This window comes from Haematobia irritans, chromosome 1 (assembly GCF_050003625.1).
Source record: "Haematobia irritans isolate KBUSLIRL chromosome 1, ASM5000362v1, whole genome shotgun sequence".
NCBI lineage: Eukaryota > Metazoa > Arthropoda > Insecta > Diptera > Muscidae > Haematobia > Haematobia irritans.
In genome coordinates this window covers 118,646,944-118,666,108 of record NC_134397.1, presented here as the reverse complement: position 1 = coordinate 118,666,108, position 19,165 = coordinate 118,646,944, and the positions used below count along the sequence as shown (strand labels likewise).

General features: G+C 31.7%; 1 protein-coding gene across 2 annotated transcripts in view; it reads left to right on the top strand.

The window, feature by feature from the left end:
* Window positions 1–2,847: 2,847 nt before the first annotated feature.
* The window catches only part of LOC142221705 (venom allergen 5), a 41,909-nt gene continuing 25,591 nt past the window's right edge, over window positions 2,848–19,165 (top strand). Inside the window, exon 1 of one of the 2 annotated variants that reach the window (XM_075291476.1) lies at window positions 2,848–3,423. In XM_075291476.1, the coding sequence (XP_075147591.1) occupies window positions 3,327–3,423 (97 nt within the window). In that variant the 5' untranslated portion in view covers window positions 2,848–3,326. The remainder of the gene's footprint in view (window positions 3,424–19,165) is intronic. The other variant, XM_075291475.1, reaches the window with a different exon arrangement.

The following is a 19,165-nucleotide window of genomic DNA, read 5'->3' as shown; positions in this document are numbered from 1 at the left end:
TACGCATTCGTGTGGTTGGTTTAATGTCCAATAAAGTAAACTGAGTGCGAAACTTGGTCACAATCGCATTAATTGTTTGCTCACTTGGTCGATTATGTAGACCATAAATCGGACGTAAAGCGCGAAACACATTTCGAACCGAACACTGATTTTGGTAATAAAATTCAATGATTTGCAAGCGTTGCTCGTTAGTAAGTCTATTCATGATGAAATGTCAAAGCATACTGAGCATCTTTCTCTTTGACACCATGTCTGAAATCCCACGTGATCTGTCAAATACTAATGCATGAAAATCCTAACCTCAAAAGAATCACCCTTTATGTTTTTAAGGCGCCAATGGTAAACTTCCATTCTTTTACTTGCAGCATACTCTCTAGGTCTCTCTTTCGAAACACATATATGTTTATAGGCTATTTCTAAATTAATATATGTTTGCATCCAAACATATTAAATTTACAAAAAATTTATGTCCCAAACATAATATGTTCTACATATAACCATATAGGCATGGTTGTTAACGGCCATATACTAGCACAATGTACGAAATTTCAACTGAATCGGATGAAATTTGCTCCTACAAGAGGTTCCAAAACCAAATGCGGGGATCGGTGTATATGGGGGCTATATATGATTATAGCCCGATATGGACCAATTTTGGCATAGTTGTTAAAGACCATATAATAACACACATATCAACCGGATCGGATGAATTTTGCTTTTCCAAAAGGCCAAATCTGACAACCGGTTTATATGGGGGCTATATATAATTATGAACCGATATGGATGATGGTTATTAGAGACTATATACGTACACAACGTATTAAATTTCAACCGGATCGGATTAAATATGCTTCCCCAAGAGGCTCCGGAGGTCAAATCTGGTGATCGGTTTATGTGGGGCTATATATAAACATGAACCGATATGGACTAATTTTTGAATGGTTTTTGGAGATCGTATACTAACACCACGTACCAAATTTCAACCAGATCGGATGAGTTTTGTTTCTCTAAGAGGCTCCGCAACACTATCCGACCTACATACATCAATAACAACTACTTATGCCAAGTTTCAAGTCGATAGCTTTTTTCGTTCGGAAGTTAGCGTGATTTCAACAAGCGAACGGACAGACTTGCTTAGATCGACTCAGAATTTCACCACGACCCAGAACATACATACTTTATATGGTCCAAGAGCAATATTTCGATGTGTTACAAACGGAATGACAAAGTTAATATATCCGCCATCCTATGGTGGAGGGTATAAAAAGATGCAACTGATGTAAATGGTATTTTGTGGCTCTTAAATGTTGGAGGTAAACTAGGTTAGGCCGGATCGTTGGTTCTGACGGAGCTAAATTGGGTGTAGTAGTATGTGAGAAAAGTATTTGGTAGGAGAAATATTTTGAATAAGAAAAAATGGGACAAATCGTCCACCAGTAGCGTAGCTTTTACTTTTTGGCTGGGAGTTATGTATTGAGTGAATCGTCAGTCGACGAAATGATTCCTATCTACAGACGACGTTTGAATTCGAAAATAACGAACAGGGGAATCACGCACAAGAGTATCTTCGTTGGCACTTCCCGATTTCAAAAGGACAAAGGTGCGTAGCTTCTCCTCATAGTTTTAAGTGAAGGGCAATAGTAGAGCAAACTGCAAACCACACAAATTCAACTTTGTGTATCATTCGAGCATGAGTGTGGTGCAAATGTTTGATTTTTATTCTCTAAAGGAGCCCTAATAGATAGTTACGCAGCTATCGAGATGGATGAAGGCGCCCAAACTTAGACGGGACCGTATTACAGGGTTGCGTGGCTGGAATATATTGGAAGATGGTCCGGAACTTAATGTAATGGTTCATTGTAGCACGATGGGATAGTAGCAGAGACCACTAGAATAGTTGATGGAATTTGGAAAGGGTGGACCAATGAAACATCAGCATGCTGGTATCCTGGTCAAGCGATGTTATCTCGTCGCGCTTCTCAACAGAAGCGCGAATCCCACATCGTTATCGGGATGTTCCCTATCGAAAATTTTTCCGACCACGTGTTCGTGGAAATAAATTGGACTAACTCTACTAAGCAAGAGGCAGACCATTGAGCTGAATAAATATTAAACCACTCACTTGTAAATCCTGTTCGGAGTGTTTGCATTTATAGCGTTATCAATACCATTCAAACGGAAAATGACCTTATATTAAACGGACTCTCGAAGTCCACTACAAATGAGAAATTATTCCGGAAAAAAATTGAAAAAGACTGATCAATCGAAATCCATTAATATACCGATACCATTACTACTATTGGCAAGCCACTCATTAATCTGAGCAACAACCTTATATCACTTAGCCTAAGCGATATATACCTAATATTTCATGTAAACATATGGTCACTTTTTGTATGCACTGTAGATGTGCGTACCATAAACAACATGTTTGAACTTGAAACATTAATACAATGTTGCCAAATTTGATGGCAGCAACATGTTGATTCAACAAAAACCAGACAACATTTTTTATTTCAATAGAAAGTATGATGATACAAACGCATCTTCATCTTATCTCCAAGATATGCAAAGATTTGAATAGCAGGAGTACATTTACCTTCTTCCAAACACATTCTCTTTCAAAGCTCTACGATCTCTGGCCACACACTATGCTCTATTCATTATCAAAGACTCGTATCATCAACGATTTGTGCGAGTAAAAGCAATGCTGAGTAGTGTTCTTCAACAACAATAAAGCGATTGCTGTTTCTCCATGTATCGGGTTTCGGTTTGCGCACTGAGTTGCTGTCGCTTGTATCATTCGCATGTTCGACTATCTTTTGTATCTCGTCGTATATAAACGTGCGGTTGCGGCCACCGGTAAGCCATAAGACGCCTTCAAGTCTAGCTGGCTGTTACAAACGAGAGTGGATATTGAAGTTGTGGCAACTCGCAAATACATTTTCGGATTTAATACAACGTTATTTGATAATTGATTAACAAAATTTTCAAAAAACTTAAATTTGGTGCAAAATAGAATTAAAAAAAAAAAACAAAAATACAACATCAAAAGAAATCCAATCGTGTTATCAGCAGAGCTTTGCTGTATTACGTGGACTTATTGTCCAAAATATTTTATTAAAAAAAAACAAGAAAATTTATATTTATTTATAAGAAAATAATTCTGTGAAATAATAGTGCAAATTTCTAAAGTAAATAATTTTGTCTTATAAATAAGATAAAAAACCGAAAGAGAAACAAAGTAAATAAAAAATAAATAAAATACACAAAATAAATATAAAAAAAGTTTACTTCCGAAAGAAGACAAAAAAGTGTTAAATAAAATGTTGAAAATGAATTTACAATGGTGTGTGATAATTCAACTTTGTGTCTTGGCCACTTGCCTCAGCTCTGTATTCGCCTGCCATGGCACCTTGTTGAGTAAGTAGCAATTTCGATTCTTTTTTCTAGAGATTATCTTATTACAGTAAATTAGTGAAAGAGGCATGTCAACGAAAACTATTTTAAATTCAAGTCATTGGAAACGTGTTCTGTGTTATCAGTGCAAAGCTAAAAATGAATTTATGTTGGCCACCAAGTCATGCATTGAATTTCTGAAAATCATCAAGAAAAAATTAACTCTTATCGCCTGACGCCAATTTGAAAATAAAATTAAGGTGTCTTCTTTTGAATAAACTTGAAAATATAAATGTTTAGAAATTTACATTTTTGCCCAATAACTCGTGCAAAATAGAAATAAAAAGAAGCGTACATCTATAGAAATTTCAAACGGACTATAATTTATTAGAATTGCCTTGCGGTTGTTAATGGTATAAACTGTTGCCAATTTTAAGCCAATATATTCCTTAATTTAAATTGGTATTCACATCCATATGTCCGAATAAATTTCTGTTACCAGGCTTGTCATAAATAGGTATACACTTATGAAAAATTTATTCGCAACTTAGTATTCTAAATACAAAAACTGGTTGCAATAAAAGTGAAGTGGAATTTTATAGTAAAATAAAAAAATGAAAATTGACAATTTTGATTAGAAAGCCGTAGATATAAAATATATTTAGATAGATATAAATTACATGTGAAGAGAAAAATTCAAATTTAAAATATCAATTAAAAACGAATTTATTAAGGTTTAGGAAAAAAAATTCCTTATATGAAAAAGTTTTCTTGACGTTAATAATTTTTTGTGTACTTTTGTTGACTGAACTAAGCCGGGTAAACAAGTTACACACAAATTATGCATCACGATTTACTAAAATTTACCACAAATGCGCCCATCTTGTTGACCTCTCTATAGCTTTAAAGAATTTTTTCAAACTACGAAATTTTTTAAATTAAATTATATAATAAATTCAAATCATGAGTTTAATCATTTTTTTTTTGGGTAATTTAGTTAAACGAACTAAAAAAAAATGGAAAATACATAAATTAAATATAATGTTTTAATATCGGAGTTATATAGTTTAGTAAAAAATTTCTCCAAATAACCTACATTAGGTCAATTAAAATAGTCGGGCACATACACTCAAAAAACAGTGAACCCTCCAAGAAGGCAAATTTTAGTTAATTTTAGAAAATGTAGGTTAATTTGAGAAAATTTTTACTAAACTGTGCAACAGACGCGGATGTCACGCCGATTTCACAAAAATAATTAAATATTTTTCGACAAAATCAAGAAAAATTATTAGAAATAATGATTTTTCCCTTGTTGGAGTTAAAAGTTGCAAAAATGTCTTTACACCATACGAAGTTTAAAATTTACAAATTTTAATAATTTCTGAACTATTGTGTGGTAAATCTTTATGCTTCATTTGTGTATAATTTTCCCCTTTTTTTAAGTAACGTAAGCAAAAAATTATTAAAGCCAAGGAAAATTTCTCAAACCGTAATACTTCCATGAACTAAAATATAATTACATTGGCTTTGGTGCCATATAAAGTTCACTTTTTTGAGTGTAAATAGCTTTACTACAATTAAATGTATACCTCAAGTTTCGAAGAGCGGAGAATTAAATTAAGAATACTTTTAAGACAGAAATCTATTTTATCGTGCTTGATTCAAATTTTAATATATTAGTTTTTTTCTGTGTTTTCTTCATGTCCTTTAAAAACGGCAACTTAAATTCAGAATAGACTTCAAGTAGAAATTATGTTACGTTTAAAACAAAAATCAACTTATTTTTAAACGCTTTGTTGTCAAGATGCAAAAAGACAATAAATTTTAAAGACAATTTCATTAACTTTGATCAAATCAAAGTCCTTTAAAAACGTCTTAACGGCAACTTAATTCAGAATAGACTTCAAGTAGAAATTACCTTACGTTTAAAACCAAAAAGTCTTAAAAAGCATCTCTTATTTATAAACGTTTTTTTACTTTGTTGTCAAGATGCAAAAAGAAAACAAATTTTAAAGACAATTTCATTAACTTTGAAGAATTTTTCACCATTATTAAAGACAAGTTGACCTTAGTCAAACAAAATTTTCTTTCATATTAATATATCCATTTTTATGTCGAATCACTTAATTATAAAGACAAAACGATTTATATCAGAGGAATACGTCGTCTATGCAGAGAACCCATTCGTATTTTAAAAACATGCAATTTTTGGCCTCACGATACTATTTTTTTCTGTGTTTTTCAGAGTTGGTTCAATGAGGAGCTTACGTTATGTTATGTTAAAAATTGACGTTAATGATTTTAACGTAAACAGAAGTTAGATTTTCATAATTTGAAAAATCTACATAAAAAAAATAATTTCCTCAGGAATGAAAATGTAGACAATCGAAATTCCCATTTCTTATAAAGTACATTCTTGTAGAACATGACTAAACGATTGTCTGTAATTTATTTTATTTGTTTTTAAAGAATTTCTTTTTAACGTCAAAAGAAAACATTGCTTGTCTTAAACTTCGTTCCTCAGAAAAGAAAACTCTTCTTTCAGTGTATACACTTTCAGTATTCAAAAACCTGTTAACATTCCCATAATACCTATTATAAAAAATATTAGTAGAATTCTTCTTCATACACGCAAAGAAAAAAACGTTTGGAAAACGTGTACCGAAAACGTTTTTCTTTTGTTAGAGTTTTTTGAATTGCTTCGAAAATGTTAAACTTTTATCACCAAAAAATTCGTTTGTTACAAAATTTTTATTTTTTCAATAAAAAAAGTTATTTTTGAAACAACAACATAGTCCATTTCGTTTATATCAAACACTGTTCTTTTCTGACGTTAGGTCTTTAATAAGACACATTTTACAGTTCAAAAATTAATATACTACAATGTAATGTTGAAAATTTTTTCGGAATCTTTCGAACATATCTGGAATATATGTAAAAAAAAGCAAAAAACGTTTGGTCGAAGCAGGGATCGAACCCACGACCCTTGGCATGCAAGTCGGACGTAGCAACCACTGCTCCACGGTGCCAAACTAAATGTTTGTTTCTGTTAAATAAACTTTGTTTATTCTGGTCGTGGGCGCCGCAAGCTATGCTATATAAATATAACTTATCTATTGATGACCATAACAGGTACATAGCTCAGTGGTTATTGTGTTGGCTTACAAAGTGCATGGTCCGCGGTTCGATTCTCCGTCCAGGCGAAAGGTAAAAAAATTTTAAAAATTTATAAAATCGTATAATTTCTTCTACATTGTTGGTATTACAGGAAAAGGTGTTAAACCTAAAAAACCTCGTGGATGTGAGAAAGATGTGAGGGAAAATGCAATTAGCAAGAAAACAATGTTTTTTTTTTGAGTTTGTCTTTATGAAATTGTTTTACATCCTGGAAAAGAATAAAGGGTTAGGTTAGGTTAGGTTAGGTGGCAGCCCGATGTATCAGGCTCACTTAGACTATTCAGTCCATTGTGATACCACATTGGTGAACTTCTCTCTTATCACTGAGTGCTGCCCGATTCCATGTTAAGCTTAATGACAAGGGACCTCCTTTTTATAGCCGAGTCCGAACGGCGTTCCACATTGCAGTGAAACCACTTAGAGAAGCTTTGAAACCCTCAGAAATGTCACCAGCATTACTGAGGTGGGATAATCCACCGCTGAAAAACTTTTTGGTGTTTGGTCGAAGCAGGAATCGAACCAACGACCTTGTGTATGGAAGGCGGGCATGCTAACCATTGCACCACGGTGGAAAAAAAGAATTATTTTTTTGCGTGTAATAATATCATAAATTATCAATTAATATCAACATAATTAAGATTTATAAAAAGATTTTCCTTTTCGTCTCGATTCATACAAAAAACAAAAATAATTATTTGCCAAATTAGCCACACTTTGTCAAATTTCTCGGAAGAAACATTGGGCTTAAATAAGATTAAAACTCAACAATAAAAGACGGCGCTATATTATTTATTTTTTATATTTTTATTTCGTTATACGTGAGAAAAAAAATATAAAGTAAATGTGTTTGTGTGATACAGATTAAAAAAAAAAACACTCATTTATCAAAATAAAATATTGTAGTTTACTTTCTTTTGACAGATAACTACCTTCAATTAAAGTTAATCATTAAACACAATCAATCATCAGCGCTTTGTTCAAAGTGAGCAAAATTTTCATCGAAAAACAATTCAAACAAAAGCGATTCACTATGCAAGTCATCTAAATTAAAAAAAATGATAATAAAACAGCAGAAATGTTAACGCACTTATTGTACTAACACCCCAATTAAAATGTTATCGTGTATGTTAACGAAAGCTATTTAAAATGTATAGATTTGGACAAAAGAACATAGCTGCATATGAGGCATTCCAATTTAAAATATCAATTAAACGACACAAAACTAAAAAAAAAATATAATTAAATTACATAAATTAAATTAATAAAAAATTAAATTAAATCAAATTAAGGACGTATTATTTGTGCCAATTTCAAACCAATAGCTTATTTCGTTCGATAGTTAGAGTAATTTCAACAAGCGGGCGGACATCTCTAGATCGATTCAAAACTTTATCACGGCCAAGAATATACATGTATACCTTATTGGTTCTGAAACCTTTATTTCGTTGCGTTATAATTGGAATGACAACGTTAGTATACCCTTTAGCCTACGCACAAAAAAATTGCTGATTCAATCACGAAATTAATTGATCCAATTAATTTTTTAATTGAAATGTCTTCAATCACTAAAATGATAGTATGTTTTAATATGATAGTTTTAATTGACCATTCAAAAAGTACTAGATTATAAAATTAATTATTTTTTAGTTGATTTAATTAAAAATTTGATGTTGATTGCAAAACTCAATTGATTTGTTCATTTAACTGACTTACGGCGGTTTCCTGTAGCTCCGTTAGGCTTTAACTGCCAGTTAACAGAAAGTAAATAAACAAAAAGTAAATAACGTAGCACTAACGCAGCTTTATGAAAATGGGCGTTAGTGTTTTTAGTTTGATTAAAAAATTGATTGTTTGAAATAAAATTTCGGCCAGGGCGAATCTTATGTACCCTCCACCATGGATTGCGTAGTAACTTCTACTAAAGACTGTCATCCACAATCGAATTACATGGGTTGTCGTAGGTCTTGCCAATAACAAGGTATATTAACGAACCGATATGAACTTTTGCGCGGTAATTAGAGAGCCAGAATTAATATATGGGGGTCGCCTTACATGAGGGCTATATACAATTATCAACCGATATGGACCAATATTTGAGTGATTGTACCAAATTTCAACCGATTCGTATAATTCGGCTCCAGAGGTCAAATCTGGCGATGGATTTATATGGGGGCTATATATAATTACAGACCGATATGGACAAATTTTTGCAAGGTTGTTAGAGACCATATATTAGCACCACGAAGAAATTTTCAAACGGATCGGATGAATTTTGCTCCCCAAGAGGCTCCGGAGGTCAAATGGGGGCTATATATAATTATGGACCGATATGGACCAATTTTGGCCTGGTTGTTAGAGACCATATAAGATTAAGATCACGTAACAAATTTCAACCGAATCGGATGAATTTTGCTCCTCCAAGAGGATCCGGAGGTCAAATCTGGCAATGGGTTTATATGGGGGGCTATATATAATTACAGACCGATATGGACCAATTGTTGAGTGGTTATAAGAGGCCATATATTAATACCACGTACCAAATTTCAACCCGATCGGATGAATTTCGCTCCTCCAAGAGGCTCTGGAGGTAAAATCTGGGGATCGGTTTATACACCGAAAAAAAGTAAACAGTTTTGTAGGAAGAATGAACTACCTCGCACGAAAATTAAACTAAATTTTACTAAAATTCCACATTTTGAGATTTCCACAAAGCGTAATTAAAACCGGGCAAATTTAATGCCCTGTTGTACTAGGACAAGGCACCAAATTTCAACCGATTCGTATGATTCGGCTCCAGAGGTCAAATCTAGCGATGGGTTTCTATGGGGGCTATATATAATTACAGACCGATATGGATCAATTTTTTCAAGATTGTTAGAGACCATATATTAGCCCCACGTAGAAATTTTCAAACGGATCGGATGAATTTTGCTCCCCAAGAGGCTTCGGAGGTCAAATGGGATCGGGCTATAAATAATTATGGACCGATATGGACCGATTTTTGCGTGGTTGTTAGAGACCATATACTAACAACACGTACCAAATTTAAACCCGATCGGATGAATTTTGCTCCCAAAGGGGCTCAGGAGGTCAAATCTGGCAATGGATTTATATGGGGGGCTATATATAATTACAGACCGATATGGACCGATTTTTGCGTGGTTATAAGAGGCCATATATTAACACCACGTACCAAATTTCAACCTGATCGGATGAATTTCGCTCCTCCAAGTGGCTCCGGAGGTAAAATCTGGGGATCGGTTTATACACCGAAAAAAGTAAACTGTTTTATGGAAGATTTTGAGATTTCCACAAAGCGTAATTAAAACCGGGAAAATTTAATGCCCTGTTGTACTTTTTAACTGCAGTTCACGAAATTACATCAACTCATAGAAGAAAAAAGTAACTAAAAGTAAAGAAGAAAATCATTGGCACCAAATCATGACCATTTTAACAATACAATAGTTCATTCTTACTATTTTTGGGAATCGTACGAAAATCTTCTTTTGTTTTAGTTCATATTGAACTTATGTGTACAGTCATTGAACTTTATACCCACGTTTAGTTCATAAAATGTTTGAGACATACTTAAAAAAAAAGTAAAATTTCATTAAGCTGTGGAAAATTTCGAAAAAATAATAAAATTTAACTACAAGCAAATAATTTTTTTCCACTAAAAATAAGTTAAATTTAGTGTTAGTTTAACTACGAAAATTTTTTTCTGTGTATGTGGGCTATACGTAAAAGTTGTCCGATATAGCCCATTTGCAAGACCATTCGACCTACATCAATAACAACTACTTGTGCCAAGTTTGAAGTCGATAGCTTATTTCGTTTGGAAGTTAGCGTGATTTTCATAGACGGACAGATAGCTATGTTAGATCGACTCAGAAGTTCACCACAACCCAGAATATATATACTTTATGGGGTCTTAGAGCAATATTTCGATGTGTTACAAACGGAATGACAAAGTTAATATACCCCTCATCCTATGGTGGAGGGTATAATAAATAAAACTGCAATTAGTTAAATTAACTAAAAATTAACTAATTTAATTTATTTAAGATAGAATTGAAATTTCTATTAATAATTTTTTAGATGGGTACATCTTGAAATAGCCTTCGCATTTCGTTAGTACCTAAATTCACGGAATAGCTCATACGTGAGTCGTTCGTTTAACGTCATATTAATTGGCTGACCTTAAGATGAAAGTGAACCACACACTTTTTACAAAACAGAAAAAAAACAAGACAAGAAGTTATAATAATAACACTCTGTTCAATGCAAAATGCATAAAGATGTTCATGTAGCCATTCGATCCATACCTCCACAACGGAGAGCATGTTGGTTTTTTTATACGGGTATAAATGATAAACCACTTGAACCGAAATTACCTGTAAACCGGCATTTAAATATTGTTGGCTTTCCTTTTTTGATCAGAGATGCTTTTGTTTTGGCTGTAAATGCCGTTAACAGATATTTTCGTTGTAAATGACTTTAACATCTCAATGGTGCAGTTCAATAAACAAACGAATTATTATTTATTTATTTATTTTTTTGTGGCTGTGGTTGGTGTTTGTATTGACCGTCTCTCTATATGTAGACTTGGACTGCACTGCCTTTGTAGTTATTCAACATTTTTTATTGACTCATTACAGTATTGGACAATGGCTAGAAGCGAAAAAAACACACACTAAAAAACATTGTACGAAATGGGTATTCAATATTAATAACGGCAGCAATAAATATTCAGATACTGACGATCATAAAATGCACAAAAAGTTATTTTTAAGATTTATTGTATAGGCAATAACGAATACACTTGTCATATAGCAATATTCAAATTAATTTAGAGCCATTTTTTCCAAGTGTATGTTGGAACCGATATTAGGTAAATATTATGATATTGTTCCAAGCATAAGCTTTTAGTTGAAAAAAAAAAAAAAACAAATAGAGAAAGGTAAACACAAAAAAAATCATATTTTTATAGCACTCGTTGATATTTTTTGTTGTTGACATCAAACATTGATCAACGTTCAATTGTCAATAAATTGTAAACTGGTAATAGCAAAAGCAACTCAGCTACGTTGTCATCCAACCAATTGTCATATAAATTATTTATAATCAAACCACACACCCATTTCGTTGCAAAATCATTATTATATTAATAATCCAGACAGTTGTTTTGGCATAAAGATATCCCTGAGATGAATATCTAATATTTTACATACAAATTTGATATAAATTGGCAATGATAATTTAAGCATTTCTTATATTTTAATTTAATTTGTTTTAATTCAGTTTAATTATTTTTTTAATTAATTAAAGAAGAAAGGTTTCGCATTCATTGTATAATTCAGTCTCGAATGCTTATCATAAATACAACGCTATGAAGTCAACAAATTTGAGTTCTTCAGTAGCCAGTCGCCGCAATTTAGAATCTCGAGATATTATAGACCCATGGTTTGTATGGATAGTGTGTTGTGTGACCTCTTGCTCTAAAACACTATTATATGAGAGACATAAGCTTTAATCAAATTTGCAAAAAAATTTTTTGAATTTGACGGTTATATGTTTTAGAAGGGTATTTAGTTAAAAAAAATTTTTTTTATACACCCAAAGAAAAAATACTTTCCTCCGAAACGAAATTTTAGACAAGAGAATTCCCTCATTCTTATAAAGTATTTTCTGGTGAACTTCTGTCTTATCACTGAGTGCTGACCGAAAAAGTGTTGCATACATGGTACAACATTTTATGGTGTTACCACAGTGTTGCCGAAACCTCATGCAATGACAACACCGTTTGCGTGTGAAAATGGACAAAAAAGGTGCAACACTGATATAAAATCAAAACAAAAGAAATTTGGCGGAAATATTTCGATTATTATTAACAACTATTATTGGAATATCGACTAACACGCAAATTTATCTTGAACTAAGGGAAATTGTTAAAACTTTTGATTTTATATATTTTTAATGATCTTACTTCTACTTCAGAGTACAAATTAATTTCAACCTCAACAAAGTTTTTAACTCGCCGTTGGTCATTTCGTCTAAGCAACGATGTTGTAACTTCCTCATCGTCGTCAGAAGAACTACTCTCCAATAGCGCAAAAAAACGCATTTGCATTTTTCGGTTATATTAAAAATATTTAATATCGAATTTTGTTGTCGCGGCACTAAACAATTGATATGCTTCTTCTTGGTAAATTAATCAGCTGTGTTGAAGAAATTGTAAAGCAACCACAATACACGCGTCACGCACTTTCAATTTATTTGCAACAACGCTATTATTTAGGTCGAAGAAGAAAAGCGTCTTCAGCATCTGATTGAAAGTGTAACCATCTGCACCGTAGACCAGCTACAGTGTAAATTTGGTTGCACTTTTGCTCTTGCGATGGATAACACCTCGTCAATCGAACGTGCATATTTTGGTTAGGCTGCACTGAATTTTCCAATCGAACAAAAATTTTTCATTTATGGGCGTAAGGTGTAAAATATGCAACATATTTGTTGCCAATCGAAATCACCATAAGTGAGCCTGATACATCGGACTGCCACCTAACCAAACCTAGCCTATAAAGTATCTTCTTCCATGGCTTTAAACTAATTGTTAGCATTAAAAAAAAAACTTTCTTTGCCTAAAATTTCGTTCCTTGGAAAAGCAAACTCTTCTTTCAGTGTACATGTAGAAGTTGTACATTTAATTAGCTTACGGGTTGTTATACTTTGAAACATAGTAGCTTTGAAGTAATTTTTATTGAATAGTTTACTTGGATCCAAAGACTTTGACCATCCTTTAAGGATTTTGGTATTGATTCCGAGCCATAGGTGCCGGTTCTTTAAAATAGGGACATTTGTGTAGGAAGCTATATAGCTTTAAATCTAGCCTCTCAAAGATTCACAATCTCACTTATTATATTATACTTATTTCTTTAAAAAATAGTCTTACTTCAAAGACACTTGGCTTTAGCGGAGGGACGCAAAGTTCATAGATTCGTGCTCTAAGAAATTAAGAAAGAAATATTGTGTAAATTATGTGTCAAAAAATTAAGTTGCATCATAATATTTCATATAAAGTCAATATTTTTACAGTGCATATACAAAACCTTGCTTGTAGTTTTACTGTGAATATATTATAGAAAAACTTCGTTGGCCTAAACGTTCGTTCCGTTATGGGTCTATCCTCTTCTATATATTATATTGTAGTTTTACTGTGAATATGTTATAGAAAAACTTCGTTGGCCTAAACGTTCGTTCCGTTATGGGTCTATCCTCTTCTCTATATTAATATCCCCAAAAATATTTTTCTAGGGTATTTAAATACACCGTATATCATTTATTTATATTTATTAATTGTTTACAAAAAATAATATGCTTAAATGGAAATAAATTTGTTGAAAAATAATTGTATGTTGGTGTACCATAGAAACGTGTTTGTTGCTACAGTCTTTTGTTTTCTCAACATGATATAGCTCTTACTAGCTTTCGTTACAAGGTTAATTAACAAATTGATAATAAAAAATTAAACAATATATATGTTTAATTTTATGTATATATATGTTTAATTTAAGGCTTCTTCTAATTATCTTTAAGTAATTTTAAATAAAATATATTTTTATTTTCTAATTGATGGAATTTTAAGGACGCTGACTTCAAATATTGAATATCAATTTTCAATCAATAAAAACATTTAAATAAATAAATACCTGTGTTCCTTTCAAATGCCCATATTTGTATTGCAGCCTTCTTGATATTTGATACCGTATGAAATATTCAAAATAAAAATACACCCATTTATTATCCTCATATATGTTTTTGTCATCTGCCAATATTAAAATATAAATTGTCAATTAACTAACAAAAAATAAAACTCGGAGAGCGAGAGATAGAATAAAGACAAACCGCCTCATTAACAATTCCATATACACGAGCTTCAATTTACAAATTGAATTTCAAATTTTCTAAAACGCTAACGATAAAAAAACTCCAGTGTGATAGCACACCCGAACTCGGGCACTGCCCTTCTCAACCCCTTCACATAAAAAAACAGAGTATCTGTTGTTTTTAATAGCTCAAATGATGCGTATTTATGCAACCATCACAATCACCCGACTGAATGGAAACAAGTTTATAGCCAATAAAACGATAAATTACTAAATAATAGTCTTAACTAAAACGTGTCTATCGATGACCAATTTCTAGCTCAGGATTTTTATTGTTGTAGAAAGAAATTATAATTTTTTATGATTTTTTCTCTTAGTCAGTTAAGAGACCACCTCATCCCTCTTTTATGACCAGTTGGACAAGAAACGTATTAGATTGCCCCTAATTTGGATTTCGGCAAAAAATGTTTTCAGTTATGATTGGTAAAATCCAATATAATGGAGATTTTATCGATTGTTGGATTTCGGTGTGTGCAAATTGATTTAATAAGATGTCCGCAGTATAAATCTTTATCATTTTGTGGCGTTCCGCAGGGCTCATATAATGTGTGAATTTTTAATTTTTTCACTCATTTAAATCGGTAACATCTGTTAATAGTGAATATATCAGATGCAAAGCTGGTAAGCCCAGCAAAAAAATTTGGAAGTTCTTCCAAAGGCACAACTTTAAAAGCACTTCCACAAGATGCACTCCCAATGATGTTCTTTATTTTAACTACCCAGGAAGTTCTTTAAATTCAGTTTTTTATAACTTGTTTTTTTTTTTAATTTTAATGGGAAATTTTAATTTTTTTTTTTGTTTCAAATAGGTTAAAAGACATAAAATTGTACATTTAAATTTTGTCGACAATAATGCTAAATCCAATCTGGAAAAATTGTGAATTTTTAAAAATATTTGAGGTCAAACGTTTCCGACAAGCGTTAGAATCCATTAAAAATTATAAAAAAAATATAAAAATTATTTATTTGACAAATTTTCACAGAATTTTTTAATTTACATCCAAAACAATTGAATTCACACTAGAGGTGTGCACGTGAGTAATATTTTAGTCACGCTCACGCACACTCACGACAGAAAAATCTTACTCACGCACGATATTGTTCAGTAGGACTCACGCACACTCACGAAGAGAAAATTTGTACTCACGCACACTCACGAACGAAAATGTCGTGACTCACGAAAAATACCGTGACTCACGAAAAAAATCGTAAATCACGAAAAATGTCGTGACACACGAATACTTTTATGAGTAATTTACCTTAGGAACATGTTTGAAAACATGAACATGATTAAAATCGAGAACGTTATTTAACTTTTAACATCTCAGATGTCACTAAAATTGTAAATAAATGCAACTCGTAAGAGTTTTATGTCCCTGGGCGGGATAATTTTTGTAAGCGTATTTTTCCGAAATTCGTTACATACGCACACTAACGAAGAAATAATTTTCGTGACTCACGCTAACGCACGACAATTATTTTGTTAATCACGCGCACGCACACTCACGCCGTTTCCGCGTGAATCGTGAGTCACGAAAATGTTCGTGAGTCACGAAAATTTCGTGCCACGTGCACACCTCTAGTTCACACCTAAAGAAGTGATGCAAATTTAGTGCAACGGCTGTTGAAATGGAGGACTTCCGTCTTATGACAAGCCCATGTTAAATTCATCGCTTCTGCGTCAATTTTTCACCACTTCCGGATCCAAAACCAACATTTTCGTTGCTTTTTTGGAGACACTTTTTTTGCTGGGAGGTAAATGAAAAAAGTAATTTTTTTGGGCAAACTTTTTTTGTGAAAAGAAATGTAAATAAATAAAATTAATTTAAAATTTTCTAACTTTATTTCAATGAATTTGATTGAAATGTAATTGAACATAAATCGAGTTGAATTAAATTATTCTAAATTAGATTAAATTGCTATAATTATTAAATTATATATTATTAAATTAATCAAAATTAATAATTCAAATTAAATTAATGTTGTCAAATCTTAATAGGGAGTACAATTCGATGTTTTTATTCGCGATAAATTGTGAATGAACATTTTTTACATTCATTGTTTTATTTTGGTTGTTTACCTATACAGTATAAATGTCATTAAAATATATTGTTATTGCTTTGTTTATATTTGTTCCTTGTTTTTATTATCTTCTGTTTTACAACCGATTTCCTACGTAGTTTTCTATGTAAATTGAATTCTTAAAAAGTGTCAATAAACTTTGTTCTGTCTCGTAAATTCTCCACAACAATAATTATATACTAACATTTTCAACCTAAAATATATAAGCAGCACATGAATTTCAATTTGTATTATTTTCCATTACGCATCATTCGGTTCTCGCATATTTTGTAAGTCAACAACCCGCCCTTTAGGCCAGTTGGTCATTGTTACATCGGCAAGATGTAAACGTTATTCGAATATTTAATAGACACATGATACAAGCTTATGTAAATTACATTTGAAATCAGTTTTTAGATGATTACAAAAAAATTGGGTAACCAGTGGATTACAGAAAGTAGGTTGTTATGTTATTGAATTTATTTTCTTCGGCGATCATATTGGGTATTAAGGCTAACAAATTGACTTTCCCACAACCCTTTGATGTTGCTTTGTCTTTGCGATTTATGATACAAATTTTACAATACAATGAGCATGGGAAAATTTTAATGAAGTCTTATAAAAGTTTTAAGATGAGGCCATATATCACATTTTCTTGAGGTGCTGGAAGCCAATTTTAAAGGAAAGTGAATGAAAAGTCCACCCAGTGTATAAGATGCCAATTCTTAATATGGGGTCTATATTAAATGCTGTGTCTATATAGACCACGTTGGTCATCTCATCATTTTGGTATCAGATTATGGACCATTATATTGTTGGAGTGCACACCCTCAGACAAAAGTGAACGAAATTTTCTATAGCGGATTTATCTTTGTTTTTTAATTCAAGAAAATTTGAAATTTTTCCAAATGTGAGATCAAATTTTCTTGAGGTGTTGGAAGCCAATTTCAAAGGAAAGTGAATGAAAAGTCATCCTAGTGTATAAGATGTCAATTCTTAATATGGGGTCTATATTAAATGCTGTGTCTATATAGACCACGTTGGTCATCTCAACATTTTGGTATCAGATTATGGAGCATTATATTGTTTGAGTGCATACTCTCAGAAAAAAATTAATGAAATTTTTATAGCGGATTGAACTTTATTTTATTTTGTTGATTTTAGTTAAATGTTGCCAAATATGAGAAATTTTTCTTTATTTTAATAATTTTATTTGCTTACTTAAATGACGTGAACTGAAAATGAGAAAACAAGTTGTATAGAGCTAAAGTACACAACTTTACAAAATTAGAAAATAGTTCATATTTTCCTAAAATGGGTGAAGTTTACTTAAATTGTGTTCATAAGTTTCTGAAATGTGTAAATTTTCCTCAGATTATGCCTGCTTGAACTTCATATAGCGCTAATGACTTTTAACTCCAATTTTTTCCTTAAAAATACGAGTTTTTCTTTAAAAACAGAAAGAAAATAACAGTTAATTATTATTCGAGCTTTTATGAACAAAGAATATTAAGGACCTCGAACACTTTGCTTTACCTTCTTTGTCCATAAAAGCTCGAATAATCATTAATTGTAAATTAAAATCATGCATTTGGGCGTTAATCGCCTGTTTCGGTATTGGGCTAACACGAAAAGTAACTATTTTTAATAAAAATTCTTCAATTACACCGAAAAAAAAGTGAACTGTTTTATAAGAAGAATGAACTACCACGCACGAAAATTGAACTAAATTTTACCCCACATTTTGAGATTTCCACAAAGCGTTGTTAAAACCACGTTGTACTTTTTAACTGCAGCTCACGAAATTACATCATCTCAGAGATGAATAAATTAACTAAAATTAAAGAAGAAAATCATTGGCGCCAAATCATGATCATTTTAACCATACAGTAGTTCATTCTTACTATTTTTGAGAATCGTACGAAAATTTTCATTTGTTTTAGTTCATATTGAACTTATGTGTACGGTAATTGAACTTTATACTCACGTTTAGTTCATAAAATTTTTGAGACATACTAAAAAAAAGTAAGATTTCATTTCGATAAAAATACTAAAATTTAACTACAAGCAAATATTTTTTATACAATAAAAATAATTTACATTTAGCGTTAGTTTAACTACGAACATTTTTTTCTGTGTAGAAATAACGTTATATACTAAGTTGTGTAATATTGCAATTAGTAAAATGTCTAGAATTAGAATTTTCTAAAAAAACCAAAATTTTTCACTTTTTTCCGGTTATAGAAGAATCGCAAGTCATTGCTTTATTTTCTTAAATTAATTTTCACTTCATTGGAGGTGATCCAAAATAGAAACCTAAAAAATTAAAAAATGATTTCAGTATTTGTTATTATTTTAATCCGAAAAACTGCCTTTTTTGGCTGCACTTTTTGCTGGGTAATGTAGACCTTTTGGATTGTTTAGGTATTGTAATCTGAATAAAAAACCGACATTTATAGTTTGGAAAAAATTGTTTGAGCTACGGTTAAATTTGATAACTTTGTTCATCATATATAAATATCCATTTTACAACAATATTTAAAATGAATGACATCATGTGCGCATAGTCTGAGATTTGCTAT